This window comes from Haliaeetus leucocephalus, unplaced genomic scaffold (assembly GCF_000737465.1).
Source record: "Haliaeetus leucocephalus isolate CR32 unplaced genomic scaffold, Haliaeetus_leucocephalus-4.0 Scaffold577, whole genome shotgun sequence".
NCBI lineage: Eukaryota > Metazoa > Chordata > Aves > Accipitriformes > Accipitridae > Haliaeetus > Haliaeetus leucocephalus.
In genome coordinates, this window is record NW_010973013.1 from 393,297 (window position 1) to 411,553 (window position 18,257).

Sequence of the window (18,257 nt, forward strand, 5' to 3'; positions counted from 1 at the left end):
CGGCTCGGCTCGGCGCTCCCCGCTCGGGGCCGTTGTCCGGGCGAGCGGCGAAGCGGGCCCGGCTGCCGGGTGGCTGCGGGGAGAGCGGGCGCGTAGGCTGGGGGATACCTGCATCGAGAGGGGGCTGCTTTCGCCTTACTGCTTGCTCGTCTTCTCCGGCTTGGGTCTGGTAAGCGTTAAGAAGTGCGTTACGTTGGACTGCCTCAAATCTGGCCGTGCGTTCCCGTAGCGCATCCTGGGTTACAGCTGGAACAGCTCGGGCTTTCGGAAAGCGTTAGGATGCAGGTTTAGCTGAGACTGGTGTGTACCTCCGGTTTATTTACACTAAAATGCTACTTCGTTTGACAAGTAGACTCCTGGGCTTGTAAAAGGCTACAGCTGGGTAGAAATGCCAGGGAGCTTAGAACGGGACCCTGCTAGCGCTGAAGAGCCTGGTGAGAAGGAAAAGCACCCCCCACACCCCCGCCTCGAGATCCAGCTATTTCAACAGATGCGCTATTATAAAAGTGGTATATGAGGTTCATCCTTTGGCTTTCAGAGCATGGCTCAGCAAATGGGGGAGTTAAAACCAATGTACGCTTGGGAAATGAAGTGGAAAAAAAAATCAGTTCTCAAATGTTTAGCTTTCGAAGAAAATTATTGTTGGACTGCTAGTGTAAAACCTCTTTGCTGTATCTTCTGTAGCTAAATGTGAAGAATGCTCTGTGTTTATAAAATAGGTGTGACTGCTGATGTATACCTGCCTGATGTGCCCTGGCATTCTCACTGAGCGTTTTGCTTGTTTAATATACAGTAGTTGTAAAATTATGATAGTGCTTCTATTAAAATATGAAGAAAAATGCTACTATTAGTAACAGGTTCTTTAAAGATGTTCAAACATAGCTTTTAAATTTGGACAGAAAACAAAAAATCTGATTCTAAACAGATGGTCGAGGGGTTTCTTAACCTCTTACGTAACGCTGATATAGTCACGATGGTGGTAGGCATAACTGGAGCTGTATGCTGGAGAGTATTGCTTTTGTGTCCTTTTACAGCTGTAATAATTTAAATGTGAATCCCACAGCTTGATTAAGTAAAAACCTGTGGAACTTTCAATGCAAATAACTCCTTTTACATCCAGAAAGAGACATATTTTGGTTTTCCCCACTCTGTATAAGTGGGATTAGAGCTATTTTGGATCAGAATATTTGCAATTACAAAAACTTAAATGTCTTTCATATGGTAATGGAAAGTTAATAAGTTGTGTAAATAGTGTCGCAGTTGCAAGCAATGTTTGGGGTTTTTTTAACAGCTTTCCATGCTCTTAAACTGTGCTGAGGTATACCTGCTTTCCAGAGCTATGTGCATTTTTTCTTGAAGTAGTATGTTTTGTTCCAATTATTTCTGCTTCTAGTTGTATCTCTTTCCAAAACTTGGAGTATTTGAAGCTTTTTCAGATTTTCTTAATACATTTTTTTCCATTTCCCCTGTGTATATATGCCTAATTTTTTTTTTAAATAAAATTTTAGGATCATACAAAACTTCTGGAAGAGAATTTTCAGGGCTCCTTGTTGCTTCTATCTATAGTTTATCTATATTTACTGTGTATTCTGACTTTTAAAAAACTTTGTCGTTAAAGCACTGCAATTGATTTCTTTAGTTGAAGCCCTGCAAATGATTTCTGTAAATGGTCTGCTGTTGTTTGTGCCAGGAGAAGTAACTTTAGCTTAAAAGCAGAGCAAAATCTATTTCTGAAGTTCTGAAGAATACGATTTTTCCCACCCTTTGCAGGCTTTCCCAGCTCCCTCACCCCACAGCTGTCACCGGTGGGTCAGTTCGTGTGCCAGCTTGGCAACACTGGTTCGCTAGTGCCCATCTGTAGCATGAGCTGTGGTGCTGGCATGGTGACATCTGGAAACTCCCTGTCACAGGAATGCAATTCTGGAGCCAGCCTGCGACAGGAAATGAACTCATGATGTCTCAGGTTCAGGACGGGACAGCTTCGCAGGCTGCGGAGGGGGATGGAAGGGCGAGCTAGCTGGCTCTTGGAACACTCGGTACAAAATGGAGGAGGGGAGGCTTCCCTTCTGCAAACCTCTTCTGATTCATAATTGTTTTCTAACTACTACTGCATGGTACAAATACTTAGACTGCTGAAAATCTGCTTGTTAAGAGTGACATTAGTTGAGAAAATGGGTATTTGTAGACTGTGCAGAAAATAAACTGACCGTAATGGCATTTCTCAAAAATAGGAGCTACATTGTATCAATCCTCAAAGTGAAAAGGTTACATCAATAAATATGTCAGGTAAACTTGTGTGCCGATGAAATAAGAATTAGTGATCCTTCTTGAAGGTGAAATACATACATTTAAAATATACTTTAAATACCTGAAAAAGAAGTGGAAAGGACAGGAAAGGCTTGCTCTAGTAAGCATCTATGTTCTGTATAGTGAAAGCTTTTCAGGGAAGATCTAGTGGTTAACAGCTGAAATGGAAAAGCAAGAATCAGGGTTTTGAGAGAAACCAAGCACCACATATGAACGCATAGGAGTAAGAGCTAGAGAATTTGAAAAATGTCTAGTTGGCAGCCAAAATGGAGATCAACAACCATAAAACATTAAAAAGCTGTTTGACTTACTAAAGACCATTGCAATGATAGATAACTAGACATCTCCCATAAAAGCCAGTATCAAACACCAGGCACCACCTGTTACTGCTGTGAGCACTGAGAGAAAACAAAGATGCAAAGAATTTTGGTGATGTGAAGGAGGAGAAAACCCTCCTTAAGAGTGGCTGTGCACTGGCTGGCACAGCAAACAAAGTCTGGAGAGGATTTAACTCAGTTTACAGATTGAGACTGTGTAGGAGGAGGAAGCCCTCCTTAAGAGTGGCTGTGCACTGGCTGGCACAGCAAACGAAGTCTGGAGAGGATTTAACTCAGTTTACAGATTGAGACCATGTAACTCATTTGCCACACTGAAAAACTTTAGCGTCTTAAGGGACTACAAGCCATTATAATATTTCATCTGGAAGGAGACTTAATAGGTAGCACTGGGATTATTAAATGCTGCTTATTTCAAGAATGCACTACTTTTAGAATCCAGCTGTTTTAGGTGAACTTTTGACATGAAATGACGTTTTTGTTACTTCAGACATCACGTTCATCTCAGAGCCATGATGCTTTGTAGCTGACAAGTCTGCAAGGTCCAGAAAACCTGGACTGGTTCAGCTGGCTGAGTGGCGCGATGCTGACTACAGTTGAAAGGCTTTGGATAACTTTTAAATGAAATTTGAGTTTTGTCCTACCTTAAATGAAAAATGTAAAGTCTTATAACCAGCTTAACTTTGTTTTAGTGCAAGGTACAGATTTTGGGACTTTTTTTTTCCTAACATGGTTAAAACAACCCTCAACACTTAGCTGTTCCCTGTCTTCTTCTAAAGATCTGTAAGTTATCTGTACTAATATACCAAGTTACACTAAATTTCCACTACATCATTCCCTCTTGAATTTGCACTTCTATCATTTTCAATTGCAGGCATTATGAGTCCAGATGGGATTTGTTGAACCGATGTTTTTTTAAGTCTGGTTGGTTTTTTTTTTAAAAAGAAACCTTAAAGCAAAGAAAAATTCTTTCAGTTGCAGCCAAAGGAACAGGTGAACTTAATCCAAGTCTAAAAAGAACACGCTAGTTAGGGAACACCAAATCCCAGATAGTTTTAGTGTGGTACAGCATTACTTTATTTCCTGAAGGGCTTGCAATGCAGATGGCAGATGTCTGCTGGGTAAGCTGTGTTCATTGTTAGCTCCACAAATAATAGAGGGATTACTCCATAAAACTGTCACTAAGTAACATTGCCTCTACAGACCATGGTACTTTCCAGATATGACACTCTTCCAAGCTATTGTTTTGAACTGCATGGTTAAAGTGCTTTCTTAGCAGTTACTGTTATCAAGCATGCAGTAATTAAAGATAATGCTGGTTTTCCTTCCTTAGCAGTCCAGCTGGCATAATTTCTAAATAGATGTTAATGTTGAAAATGCCTTGTGTCCAGCTGGAGAGATGGATACCCAACTGTGATGTATTATACACGTAGGTTAACACTTTTTCTAGTTGTATTTCATCTTGTGTTAAGTAGGGCTGCCTATATTAAAACCTGTATTATCTGCAACCTCAATATTCAGAATACCTGTTCACTGCTTCAAAGCCTTCAGATGTAAATTGGTACAAGTCTGAAAACCCGAGTCTATTGGAGAATACCAAATCCTAAAGCAGTCTGAGGAATGTAGCAAAAATAAACTTCAGCATTGAAAGAATTCAGAATTCTGAAAGACTGTGTTTTCAAATATTTTTAGTTTTTTTCATGATGACCAGGTTCTTTGATTTCCCATGTCCATGAATTATTAAAATCTTACTGTGCTTTTACTTGTTGCATTTTAACTGGCTTATTTGTTCATCCTCTAAAGGAGAGATTCTCAGTTAACTGTTTCCTTGGGCCATTATTACATCTTTCAGTAAGTTCCCAGTTGCAGCAGAGGAGACAAAATACAGCAGAGAGATAAGAATATAATCTAAGAATATATTTTGGTGTGACAGCTGCAGGTGAAGTTTTGCTGTCATTTGAGTTGCAGTCAGTTGTATAGAGCGTAACACAAATGAAGTACCATAGTACGTAATTTTTAATACCCTCAAACATGACTGGCACAAAACTCAGATAACATTAGACTTGTCAAGTGACATCAACCATCTTACATTTGTTTAAAAAAAGAACAACTACCAAACAAAATGAAAATGTACAGCCCAACTCATATTCTAAAGAATTCGTTTGAGTCCCAGTTCTTCTTAGCTATGACTGAATAAAATTCTTAATCAGATGGCTACCTTAAGCATGCACAGTAGTCTTTCTTACTTTAATATGGCATTGAAAGAACTTCAAGGTAAGCATGTGCTTCCATTGCCTTGCTCAAACACTCCATGAAAATGGACAGAACTCAATAGTTTTTCAAGACTTAGGAAGAAAGAAAGAATCAGCTTGATCTGTTAAAATTTTTATAGCTTGAAGTAGTTCATGAATAGCCTGTTCAACAGGAGAACAAAGGCAGAATTATATGTTGCAGTACTGATGATGATCTTTGGCTTTTCTTTGTATTTACTAGTTTCTAAAGAGTCTTTCTGAAGATTGTGTTTAAACTGAAAGGCATGCAGGTAGATATTACATCTGTTGAAAATAAAGCATTTTATCTTTGATCATGTTAAATGGAGGCTGCTGGGCTGTCTGGAACAAAAGTTATAATTCTCGCATCAGTGTTCACAAGGGACACAGATACACTGAAGGTGCCAAGCCTGTGTGTCTATGCTGCGATTGCCCAGCTTCCACGGGCTGGAGTTAGCTTGCATCTCTGTTTGGTACATGTGTGCCTTGCGCGTAGATATGTGGTTTCCTTTATAAAGTGACTTGAAACAGCTACTAAAAATTATATTGTGTTATCTCAATTACTGCACGCTGCAGATGTCCTGGGTTTAAAGCAAAAGGATGGTGCATCTGTTGTCTTGAAGGGCTAGATATTTGCAGTATCTCCATGCCTTATTTTCACTTATAATAGTAGTCTGCGGGACAGTAACTTTGATCAGCGTACAGCAGTTTCAAGTGATTATATGGATATGTCAAACTAACTTAGAAATAGAAATGTAACAACATCACCATGCAGCCTATCTCTTATGTGAGTGAATGTGAAAATAAGCAGCCAGAAATTCCTAAAATGCTGCCAGACGCCTCAAGAGGAGCTTTCTCTGCCTTGATGTCCGGCTCTTGCTCTGTCCACTTCAGCAGGCTTTGAAGCTGCCTACAGTGGAGAGAAAACCAGACTGTTCCAACACAGCAGTATTTCACATAACTAATACGTTTCTTCAGACTGAAACAAAGTTTAGCCAGCCACTTGAATTTACTCTCTGTGCTCAGCAGAAAATCCTCCATGGGCTTTACTTGCCTGGGCCAGGGGAGGGGGTACCCGGCAGGAATGTGTGGAATTGGAGGGTGGAAAAAATATGCTGGTCAAGCAGCATATTCTCCTGTTCTGCGTAGTTATCTAAATGAAAGTGATTTCCCAGGGCATCTGGCTCTGCACATGATCTAGAACAAATAGCAGAGGATTAATTTTCATTTCAGAAGTGAAGGATTTAGCTATGTGTAGGGGAGATGCTGCGTGGGGGGGCTGCTGGGGGTAGCATTCCACTCTGCAAAGCACTTTCTGCTCAGAATTAGCATTCAGGCAATTAAATAGCTCAGCTGGCTGGGCAGGCTTAGCTGTGAGAGCACTCGGCAAAGGTATAGGGGAGGAAAACGAGTTAGAAACTTCCTTGCTTATCTACCTTAATCTGTATGTTGAGTCTTTCTGCAAAGTTCAGCGTCTGTAATGCAAGCCTTGCAATTTGGACTTGGAATGTTGTCGATTAAATTCAGTATTAAAAAAGTAACATTAAGTTAGTCAAAGCAGTTGTAATTAAATGATTCTGTTTCTTAAGCAAATGTTGATTTATTCTTTTAAGTAGTGCATAATTAGTGTTCTTTTTTCCTCTTTCTCCTCCTCCCTCCCCCGGCCATGTAAGGTGGGAAACAAATGCTTATTTAAGTGCGATGTTTGACCTTTCATGTTATTTATCAAAATAATCATCTCCAATTTATTTTCAAATCTTATTAAAACATTATTATAGTTAATACAGGGGAAATTGGCTGCTGCAAATATCTCAGACATGTTTTGATTTTCAGCCAAGCTCCTCAGTCACCTTTCCAGTAATAGTTTTCACTTATTTACATTTTGCTTGAAAAAGACAAGACTTTAGAAGAAAATCTTTAATAGTCTTTATTTACAGCACAGTACATTTCTTAACTGCCTTTGGAATACGTGTCACTCAGAAGCATGAACTTCTCAATTAGCAGTAATTGAATCCTGGGATTATTTTTTTTTAAGCTTGAGAAAAACAGGTGGTTGTATTCTATCTTTTTAGTATTTGTAACAGTTCATTTTAAGCTTCTGCTAAAGACCTAGTCTACTATCCAGAAATTTTGACAGATGTCTGCAGAAGTGGCTTGATTTAAATAAGGCATTTTAAAAGAATTTCTTCAAAAATACAAATATGTCTCTCTTTCAATAGAAAGTGGAGATAGGAAAGGAGGTTACTAAAACCAGCACATTAATGATTATTAAACAATCTCTACTGTGTGGGCCTGTCTCCTGCTGGCTTTCAAAGTACACAGGCAAATTGTAGTGCAAGGTGTGGATAGTTACACAGTTTATACTAAAATCTGTTTTCTTAATAGTGGCTATTACTTAGTCTTGTGCAAAATTATATTGTTCCTGTGCATCTCAACCATTACTTGTCAGCTGTAACCCAGAGACTGTCAAATGTCTATTCATTTGTCTTATATTTTGGTTTAATCACTGAGCATTTATGTAACTTAACTTTTAACTTTTTGTTGAACAAATGAAGGTCCTTCAAAACATTCCTGGTGGTGTGTGTGTAACTCCTTTCTTTCCCTGTGTTGTGAAAGATGAAGATGAGAGAGGAGATTTACTCATTTTAATCTAAAGCTATTTCTGAGCATCTGAAAACACCACAGCTCTGTAAACTTTGCTTTATTTGTTTCTTCAGGAGTACTGCGTATCCATCGAGAACTTGGAGCATGGCTATGAGCAATGTCAGTGACTCTGTGGTTCTGAGCAATGGCAGCATCTTGTCAAATGCTACTGGCCCAGGTATCGTTGCAGCTAATGACGGAGATGTCGCGGTCCAGCAACTCCCATCCAAGGAAACACCAAGAACAAAAGCAAGTCCAAATGGCTGCCTGCAACTTAATGGTACAATCAAGCCATCCTTTCTGCCTTTAGACAACCAAAGAACTCAGCAGATGTTGTCGCAATGCTGCCACCCTTGTCCATACCATCATTCTTTAAGTAGCCATAATAACAAGCAAGAATGTCATTCAATGGTTGGCAGCTCAGCACCATCTCCTCCTATGACTTCGTGCTGCATGCAGCCACATACTGAGTATTCAGCATCTATTTGCCAAAAACACACCCCCATATATCAGCCTGCGTGCTGTCTTCAGCCCTCCCCATCCTTCTGCCTTCACCATCAGTGGCCTGACCATTTTCAGCATCAGCCTGTGCAGCAACATATAGCCAGGATAAGGTAAGCAGATTGCATTATTTGTTAGTTCTTGGTATGGGTAACTTTTTCCATAACTATTTCATTTTCTTACAAAAGCAGACGATCTAAAAGGAAGATGAACCAAATTTCTTCCCCAGTGTTTTTACAAGTTAATCTTTGATGCATTACCAACACTTTTTTTTTTTTTTTTCAGAAGACACCAAATCAGGAAACTAGTTTTACTGGGCTGCATGAATATTCCTGAAGTGAATTAGCTCTTTCTGGGGAAAAAAAAGGCTGTTTCTTCTTCTTGGGGATTGTTTGGAAGCTAATTAACTTTTCTACAAGACACAGTGTACAGCTATATTGTGTGTAACAAACCAATACAGAGATAGCTAAGAAAACACTGAAAGAACTGGTATGTCTGCATAGTCTAATCAAAACCCATATTTCCTCAAAAAGATGTGTTGAAAAATACTTTCAACAATTCTATTCGTAAGTGTACTGGGTGGTTTTTCTTTGTCAGGTCAGCTGGTTCAGTGAGTTGCCCCCATGTCTTTTCAGTGTATGTATCTGCTAAATTTCAAAGTTGTGCTTGGATTGAGAAATTTTGGATTGTTCCAGGTTTTAATCCTTTCTATCCTCCACTTCATATGAACTTGCCTCTTTGTTTGTTAATTTTGGAGTTCCAGTGACAGTAGTCCCAGCTACAAGGAGCAACAATCACAAGGAAAATCATCTACAGCCTGCTGGTCCTGGGCAAAATCAGTCAGTCCAAGAGGCAGTTTCTAAAAATCAAATTCCCTGTTGCAGTAAGACACTTCTAAGCTTTTATGGAAGGTTATTTTTTTTCCTGAGTTGCAGTTGGGCCAAACTGGGTGAATTTTCACTGGGGTAATAAAAGCTACCCTTCTCCCTGTTGTCCAACATCTGTATCCTTGCTCGAAAACTTGGAGCTACAAGTATTTCTCGGTCAGTTATAATGATTTTGTCTTGATGAAATGTATGAACTAATTTTAAACTTATGAGAATATCAGACTGGGACAAATATGTAATGTGGAAAAAGTCAAAGTGAAAAAAGCTTTTTTCCTTAAGGTGAAAGCAGATGAAAATAAGAATAATACAAAGTGCAAATCAGCTTTCCCCTGCCAGTTATTCCTCTTATAAATGGAAAAAACCTTAGTTGTTGGAACTGCTTACAATCAGACATTTTTTTTTCTACCCCAAATTTGTTTAAATGTTAAGTAAAGATGAAAACTTTTATGTAATTTTTGTATGCAAAGGTATGCAGGAGGCTGAGCCGTTACAGAATCAGTCAGTCATACTTTTCAAACCGTCAGAATGGGTACACTAATTAACTGTTTTTCTCCCCGTGCAGCAAGACTGTTAAACTTCATCTGTATTCCATAGTCTTGAGGAAGGGAACAAATGTGATCCATAATCTGGGTTTCTGTTCTTAGTCTAGAAAAAAGAACAGTGAAAAGTTCTTCCAGAGATGGTAAAATAATATTTTCCATAGCACTTCACAAATATAAAGACTTTGTTTGAACTGCTGTGGTTGGGATCTTGAGCCAAGATGCTTTTTTCATCTTGCACTTCCTCACCATGGTGTGCATGTGTACATAAATGTACATAAATAATGATTTATGATAAATGTTTGTCTTGCTGTTAGCAGTCAAAATAAGGATACAATCTGATGTTTAGAGCACCTGTACTTACCTACTCAACTGTATGTGTTGGCATATTCTACATACCCCTATCAAGTGATTACTGTTTCATTTCTGGACTTGCTTCTAGCTCAGACAACTGAATTTTCTCAGCGAAAAGATACTTGCAATATGCCTTATAGGTCAGCAAATCAAATGAGTCCATCTTCTAAAAGCTACCTAGCTTCTGGTTGCTGTTACCTGTTCTTTTAGCTCTAAACATGTGGTAAATAGGACTTGGGTCCCATGCTGTACTGGGGAAGCTGGACTTGTATGCATTTTAACTCCTTAAACTGACCGTGGCTGCATTAATGGACAATGTATATGTCTGACTGTATCACCTGTGTTATTACCATGGAACCAAAGACTTCTTTTCCCTCTGAATAGTCTACAAGGTGTGTCTAAATGTAATTGTCTCCTGTTGTGTTGTGAATCTAGTTTATCACACTGACAGGCCCTTGTCAATGAAGACATGTTGGTAGGTGGTAAAAAACAGGGAGCAACTGGACGCAGCCTTGCAGGTGGATGGATACATGCTCAGGAAGAAGCAAACTGTCTCATTGGTAGTTTCTTTGCAGTGCTAAAGAGAACAGGTGATAAATGGGTATTCATTTTTTACATGCTCACTTTCTGTACACAGAAGAGTAACACTTAGCCGTGTGATATTTTTACATGATCTTTGTTCCATACTCTAATTCTATTACGTTTTGAGCCTATCATCTGCACAACAGCATCTTCTCCAGATATTTTTCTTACAAGGCTAATTGGAAATCATCCAGCTTTATAACACGTGCATGTTTTAACACGGTTATTTAAAATGCAGGTTCTCATACTATATATCAATTAAATTCAGCGTGTAGTCAAACTAGCTTTCATTTTGGTTCTTCGTATTTTAAAAAAAATGCATTCAAATATTGTTAAAATTTTAAGTTTAAGAGGGGGGAAAAGATGTGATTAGATAGAGGGGGACGAACACATTTTGCAAACTGTATCGCTAATGCTTTTACAGCTCTAGGCAGGTAACCAATTGTTTCAGCTCGACAGGTTTTGTCAGGTGTTGAAGCCCAAGGCTTAACGTCTGTCGGTGACCTAATATTAAAGGAATGTGGCTCTGGTATATCATTGCAGATTGGAGTGTATAAAGAAGAAGGATTGAAATAACGCCATGCTTGTCCTATCCTCTTAAAACTGGCTGGATCTGGAATTTTGTAGTGTGTTCAGCTTTGAAGTTTAAACTAAATTACATGGAAATGTCATCTATACACCATAACTTGAATGTCTGGGCAACTGGTAATTCTTTTAGATTGGTGAAAAAGGCTTGTAGCATAAAAGAAAATTTTTTTAGTGGTTGCTGATTTACAATGTGATTGTGGCAAAAAATTATAATGTAAAAGTAGGTAAAATAGGTCCACTGTTGGTCATAATGATTGTGATGATTTTTAGATATTTTTCTAAGGTTGGAAGATCTTGAGCAAAGTTAGTTTTTTTGTGTGATTTTGTGCACATATTTAAGATGTAGTTCATTCAAACATGTTCATACCTCTTTTTTTAGTGGACAAAATATCTTGACCACACAAACACTCCCTGGGAAATTCCAGCTGTCTCTCCATATCAGAGTGCAGTTGTCCAGGGACTTGATTTGCTTTTTGACAGACGGTTTCTGAACTTACCTGTTTGGAGCATGGTATGATTAGTTCTTCTTTTCAGGTACTATTGGAAGATTTTTTTCCTACCCTGGGCCTTTGGAGGACTCATGTTGTAGTAACTGTTATTGTCTGAATGCACTTACATATCTCAAGAAGCCTGTGGGGCTTAGAGCCACTGGAATGTTACTGCCCCTCCTTTGCTGCCATCTGCTTCTGTAATCATCAGCAACCTTCACTGAGTAGACAGTAGAAATGAGGAAGAAGAACCAAGTAAGGCTGTTAATCTGCAGTAGTGGAAGATGCATGAAGACTGATGCTTGACAGTCTGGAAACACTGAGTTAGGAGTCACTGGGGAACAGTAAAACTATGCAGCCCAGCAGCATGTTTAGTGGGATGAAAGGAAGATAAAATAAATAATGAAGTGTTGCATATTCTAGCAGAACTAAACACTACAGTAAAGAAATGTAAAGCCAGAAAACTCTTAAAATCATTCCTGGTATTTTTCAATATCTATTATTTATATAGGAATGTATGCATGTAAATAGGAGCAAAAGAGGAAGAGGGTGGTGAGGCACTGGAACAGGTAGCCCAGGGAGATTGTGGATGCCCCATCCTTGGAAGTGTTCAAGGCCAGGTTGGATGGGGCTTTGAGCAGCTTGGTCTAGTGGAAGGTGTTCCTGCCTATGGCAGGGGTGTTGGAACTAGGTGATCTTTAAGGTCCCTTCCAACCCAAACCATTCTATGATTCTGTGATTATTCAGTAAGTCGTCTCAGGGTTGTGGAAAGCACGGGGTAACGGTTCTGTGCATGTTGTCTCTGCGACCAAATTGAATTGCTTCTCTCAGACTTGTATGTGAACTTGTATGTGAACTTTTTAATGGGAAAACACCAGTTAAAAGCTACCTGTATCCTTGCTAATCCTTGCTAATCTTGATGCCAGCTCTTTTGGAATCTCTCTTTGGGGATACAATTTAGAAAACCTAGATGTATGGACTTGGACTGATGGTACTGCTGATAAGGAAACTGCTCCAAACTGCTGGTGCATGTAGTGCTTGAACTTCTGCAACATTGAACGAATAAACTCATACAAATACTCTCTGCTTGGAGTAGACCTGCTCTATATCACCCACCATTATTTACATTTCAAGACTACACTGCTAATGCTTTTGGCTGAAGCAGATAAGTAAAGAGAACTCTGAAAAGCATCTGAATTATCTCTGGTAAAAAGACAATAAAAGGACACGTGGGATGATCTCTCTATGATCATGCAGTCATCTAAAGCTAGAATATGAAAATAAAACCAGTTTAAAGCCTCACAGAATTATTACTTTGGCTAAAATTAAAGTCTTTGGGATATATGTAAATTGCTCCTCATCCCTCACCAGCCTGGTTTGGAGGTTTTAGCTCCCAAAGCTTGCTTAGTTTGAATGGCTGGATTCAAATTTTTTGCTTGCAAGACTAATTTACATTCTAAGCAAGGCCAAAAACGTAGTACTGGTAAAAGCATTAATATCTTCGGGCTTACTGTACATCTTCCTTTCGGTTAGATTTAAGCCTGCATTTAAACTGTTTCAGTGTTGCAGGTTTATGTGATGGTTCTGGGATTCTGAGTTCTGCTGTATTTCAGAGAGTTCTGTGCCGCACACACTGCTGAAACAGTATTGCAGATATATGCCAATACTTACACTTTAAGACTTTAAAAAGGAGATCTAAAAAAAATGAAAAATCTGTGAAGTGAGGATAGAATGTTATAGCTGCCTCTTACCCATTTTATGTTTTCTTTCTAGTTACTTGGCATAACGATTAGATCCAGAAAGAAATAAAGCGCTCTTGTTTTTTCAAAAAGCAAGGGAATGTTTGCCAAATACCAATCTTAATAACAAGACTTTGTTATGAAACAGCTCCTTGCTTGATTCCAGGAAAAGGATAATTGTTATCTAGTACATTCTGCATGGCTTGTAGAGCTGATTATACATATACATGTGTATAGAGTATTTTCAGATATTCTCATTTCAGCAACATTAACTGTTCAGAAGAACTCCTACCTGGAGTTTTTTAAACAAAGTATTTTCCATCCATCTAAATATTTTCCAGTTTGAAAATTGTTAGCTTCTGCTGTATTTAATGCATTCAAAGATTCTTTTGTTTTCACTTTTTATATAAAATGTGCACTGATGTCTTTTGTACAATATGTATGATTATACTGTGTTAATAGATTAATAAAAGAGACTTACTCCCTTCCCCTAGGAAGATTAAAAACAGATATCTTTAAAAAAAAAAACAAAAAACAACCAAAACCAAAAAACCCCAAAACATCCTGTAGGTCATATTTTCAAAGGTTGTTTCTGAACCTTTTTATCAACCTTCAGCAACTAAAAGGCAGAAGTTGTTACCATCATTTCATGCAGTGTTAAGGATGTTACAAATATCTTGAGTTGTGCTGTAGATGGGTTCCTGCATGTTGGTAATTTGTATGGAAATAATAAGAATTCTGGTGCTATTCTCATTTAAGCCACTTACTCCATGCTAAAATAGGAATTCTTTATCCAATGGTTTTCCAGAATGAAGAGGCTGGAGGCGCATGGGAACCACAAAATAGATGCTGCCTTTTGTGTTGCAGCATTAACAGCCCAGTGGCATACTTGGGGATTTTAATGTAGTTGAGGAAGGGAAAGGAAATGTGTAGCAGTCTCATGCATCCTTCTCAATCTGAGTCCAAATGTGGGATTCTCTGTTGTGCATGTGTGGAGGAAGAGCTCTCCCTGTGACCAAACAAATGAACTGGTTCTTTTTCCTTCTCAGAAAAAAAAAATTTCATGGCAGTCAATAATTTGAGCTGTGCTCTCTCATTTTTGCTCATTTTACTCATTTTTATTTTTAGTCTTACATTATCCCCTAAGTGTGGTACCTTAAGAGGTTTCTATCTGGTTTTATTAATTCATTACTGTTCCTGTGATAATTATTGTGCATTGTTGGCTATGCGAACAACATGCTGCACTTTCTGTTAGTCTTGCACAGAGCTGAAAGCAAAGGGCTGACATGCAGAGACCAGAATACAAATAAAAAATGCCATTTATAATTCAGTGGCTGACCAAATTAAAAATAACATGCCTAGAAAAATATTAAGTGCACTTAAAAAAACAAACCTCATTCATTAGGCAGTCCAAGGGATTTTTGCAGACTTTTAATTGTATTAATTAAGCATTGCTGTTTGTCGAGACTTAGATTGCTTTGAAGCAAGCATTTTTGCAATAGGAAAAAGGGACTTGGAAGGTTCCTGCTCTGGTCTGAGTGCAGCTGAGCACCAATCTGGCCGTATTTTGACCTTTAGTCTCTGTGACTTATAAACTCCAGGTTCTGTGTGTGCTTGAAGATGAATTTCCTGTGCCCTGTATCCCTCACCTCTCCTTGAACAACAGAAGAGCTAGTACTTAACTAGCAATCTGCTGGGCCTTTGAACTGCAGTTTTCAGAAGACACAAAGCTGATGATGTGAGGGAAATGGTAAAAAACATGGGTCCTTTCTTTTGTGCTAAATTGACTGGAAAACCAGCATCAGCTGTGTTCGTTCTTGGAAAAGGACTAATCGGTGTGGTTTTTGAGATGACTTTTAAAACTGAGTATTTACATGCAAGTATTTAGAAAAAAAGGTGGCGGAACAGCCAAAACTATGGCAGTTTGTTGGAATGTTTTGACCATGTATAGTTGTTCTCATGCACTTTTAATAGTAGGTTGTGATAAGGTTCAAATGTGAAACAAGAAAACACTAGACAACAAAGAGCAAAAGTCTAAACTAAAAGTGGCAATGACCTGATTTTCAGCCCTCTTAAAGAGATGGGATTTGAAAGATTTGGGTATTCCTACTTAAAAGTTTTCAGTCTTACTTATGATGGAGGGAAAGTGCAGAATGAGGAACATCGACTTTGGAAGGCTCTTTGTAAGTTGCCGTAGTTGTCTCTGTCTTTAGCTCCTTCCAAAATCATTTGTCCTTCCTCTCTGGTGATATTTCAATGTTGTCTTCATCTCCTAGTAGATGATAATTGATGTGCATGCTTTTAAGTAGTCAGTGGTGCTAGAACAGTAAAAACAAAAAAAAACCCCAAACACAATGCAAGAGGGAGATACAGAGGGTGCCTGAGCAATTTAGCATTAATTTTGCTACACTAAGATTGCTATGAGATTTCTACCAAGGATATCTGCTGAATAAAAAAATCTCTTAAAGCCTTGACTATCAATGCAAAATAGAAATGAGATGGTACCACTTAACAGATCAGTAAAGGTAAGGGAAGTTACAGGTAGAAATCCCAATTGTATTTCAGAAAGCCTGGCCCCTCTTTGAAAACTAGGAGGTTTTTTAATAAAATCATAAATAGATGAGTGTACTGGACTAGAAAAGCTTGCATGCATCACTTCTCCCACTTTTCCAGTATTATCTGTGATGTTAATGGGACACTGTCCACAAAATTCTTCTGTTACATTTCCAGTTTGTAGGATGTTTAGTTTGTTCAATCAAATGGGTGAACGTTTGCTAACTTTCTGCTGAACAGTTCTGATTGTATTAAATCTGTTTTATAGTCTGTTTAATCTTGCAGTGCTTTTGGGGGGGTCTTAGCTACAATACTGAAAACCTTTAAATGTTCAGTAAATATTCCCTTTTTTGCATGCTTCTTACTGAGCAAACAAAACAAATTTAATCTCAGGAGGTACAAAAGATGATGTCGCGTTACATACGTACAGTATTTCATCTGTGTCAGCATAAGCTAAAGAGCCTTCTTTGTGTAATTGCTTACTAAATCCTTTTAAATCTTTTAATTGTGTGGAATACATGCTTGTTTCATATCATTGAAAAATTACGACATTCTAAGTGACTAGATTCACAGACATTGGAACAGCAGCTCAACACCAAAATACTTCACTAAATTTAGAACAAAATTGCTTAAGTAACAGTATTTTCATTCACTGCAAGAAATTAAATATGTAGAAAGAAAAAACCTAGTGTTTGTCCCTATAGTCAGTCTAATAATTTGGAGAAATTGTAAGGGCTTGTAGTCTATCTTCAAAAAAGGCTCTCTGGTCAAAGGAGGTTTTCTGAGAGCAAAAATGAACCCCCTGGTGACTTACATTCACAAATGTACATCTGCACAGGAAGGAAGACTGAAGCATGTACCAGTTGAAGCATGATATATGACAGCCTGAAGTCTCCCTACTCCAGAGTAAAACTTACATATGCTTAAGAACATGGATTTCAGTCTTTGTGGAGAAATACCTTGATAAAAATAGGTGGTCTTGTACATCTCTTTCATTCTCTTTGGTACCATGGGATGGAGTTATTCTTGTGTGTATGTTGTGATTTCTTGGATCATGTTAATTTCCTGTCTGTCAGAGAAATACAAGATGTGACCATGACCTTGCATTGCTCCATTCAACTGGGAAGTGTAATAAAAACAGCTTTGAAATAAAAGATTTCTAAGGAAGGAACTTTTTGCCAGTAAAAATGCTGAAAACTACTTTAGTCATCATTTAAATCCCAGAACATATCTATTAATTTCACTGTAATTACCAAGAAAAGAAAAAAGACTAATGGTTTTAGACTTGCAAAGGATCTTGAAATAATATTAGTCTGCTCCAAATTAACTGTTGGCTTGTTTTCAAATAGTGATTCATGGTGGTATTTTACTAAGCCTTTTTTATTGTCTTGAATAGTTCAGAACTTCTGTTTAACTTGCCAAGCAGTGCTATATGTGGTCCTGCCCTTAGTGCTTCAGAAGTTAAAGGAATATATATAGCTTCAATTAAACCTTTTGAAGAAGAATGTACTTTAAATTATGTATAAACTTTGCCATTTAAAGCTGGGACAATCCAGTTTAAATATATTTGATGGCAGTTTTCTTATTGACAGTTTGAGAACTGTGTTTAGAAGTGGCAACACTCATTGGAGAAAAGTTTAGGGAAAGAAGAATATTAGAAAAATGTTTGAAGGGTGTATATTTACTTGGCTCCTTCATACACTGTCAGATTTTCTTACAGAGAAAGATGATTTACTTCCTGTTCAAGACAAGTGAACCAAGTAGATGCTATTAAGGAAAAGAGCCAGCTTTCCTCGTAGTTGGTAATATTTACTCAGTTATTGAAGTTGAAAGAGGGAAGACATTAGAAGTCAGTATTGCAAAAATGAGTTTCTAAGGAACCTTAAACTGAAGACTTTGTAAGTAGATCCTGGGCACCTGTATGTATATCATCCATATGGAGCAGCAAGTAAAAGAGGTGGGGAAAAAACTACAAACCCCAAACCTTGGAGATGTTTATAGGAGCATTTCAATTTCAAGTCATCTGTATGTTATAAATTTATAGCAGTTTTAATGTATAATGAATCATACAGGGGTAGAACAGAGTAGACTATTTCAGTTGGAAGGGACCTACAATGATCATCTAGTCCAACTGCCTGACCACTTCAGGGCTGACCAAGTTAAAGCATGTTGTTAAGGACATTGTCCAAAAGCCTCTTAAACACTGACAGGCTTGGGACATCAACCACCTCTCTAGGAAGCCTGTTCCAGTGTTTGACCACCCTCTTGGTAAAGAAATGCTTCCTAATATCCAGTCTGAACCTCCCCTGGCACAGCTTTGAACCATTCCTATCACTGGGTACCAGGGAGAAGAGATCAGCACCTCCCTCTCCCCTTCCCCTCCTCAGGAAGCTGTAGAGAGCAATGATGTCGCCCCTCAGCATCCTTTTCTCCGGACTAGACGAGCCCAAAGTCCTCAGCTGCTCTTCATA

The 18,257-nt window shown here is 38.3% G+C and overlaps 1 protein-coding gene across 3 annotated transcripts in view; it reads left to right on the forward strand.

Moving 5' to 3' along the window:
• Positions 1 to 61: 61 nt before the first annotated feature.
• The window catches only part of DISP1 (dispatched homolog 1 (Drosophila)), a 43,390-nt gene continuing 25,194 nt past the window's right edge, over positions 62 to 18,257 (forward strand). For all 3 annotated transcript variants that reach the window (XM_010577684.1, XM_010577685.1, XM_010577686.1), the window contains exons 1-2: positions 62 to 169; positions 7,630 to 8,169. In XM_010577684.1, the coding sequence (XP_010575986.1) occupies positions 7,661 to 8,169 (509 nt within the window). In that variant the 5' untranslated portion in view covers positions 62 to 169; positions 7,630 to 7,660. The remainder of the gene's footprint in view (positions 170 to 7,629; positions 8,170 to 18,257) is intronic.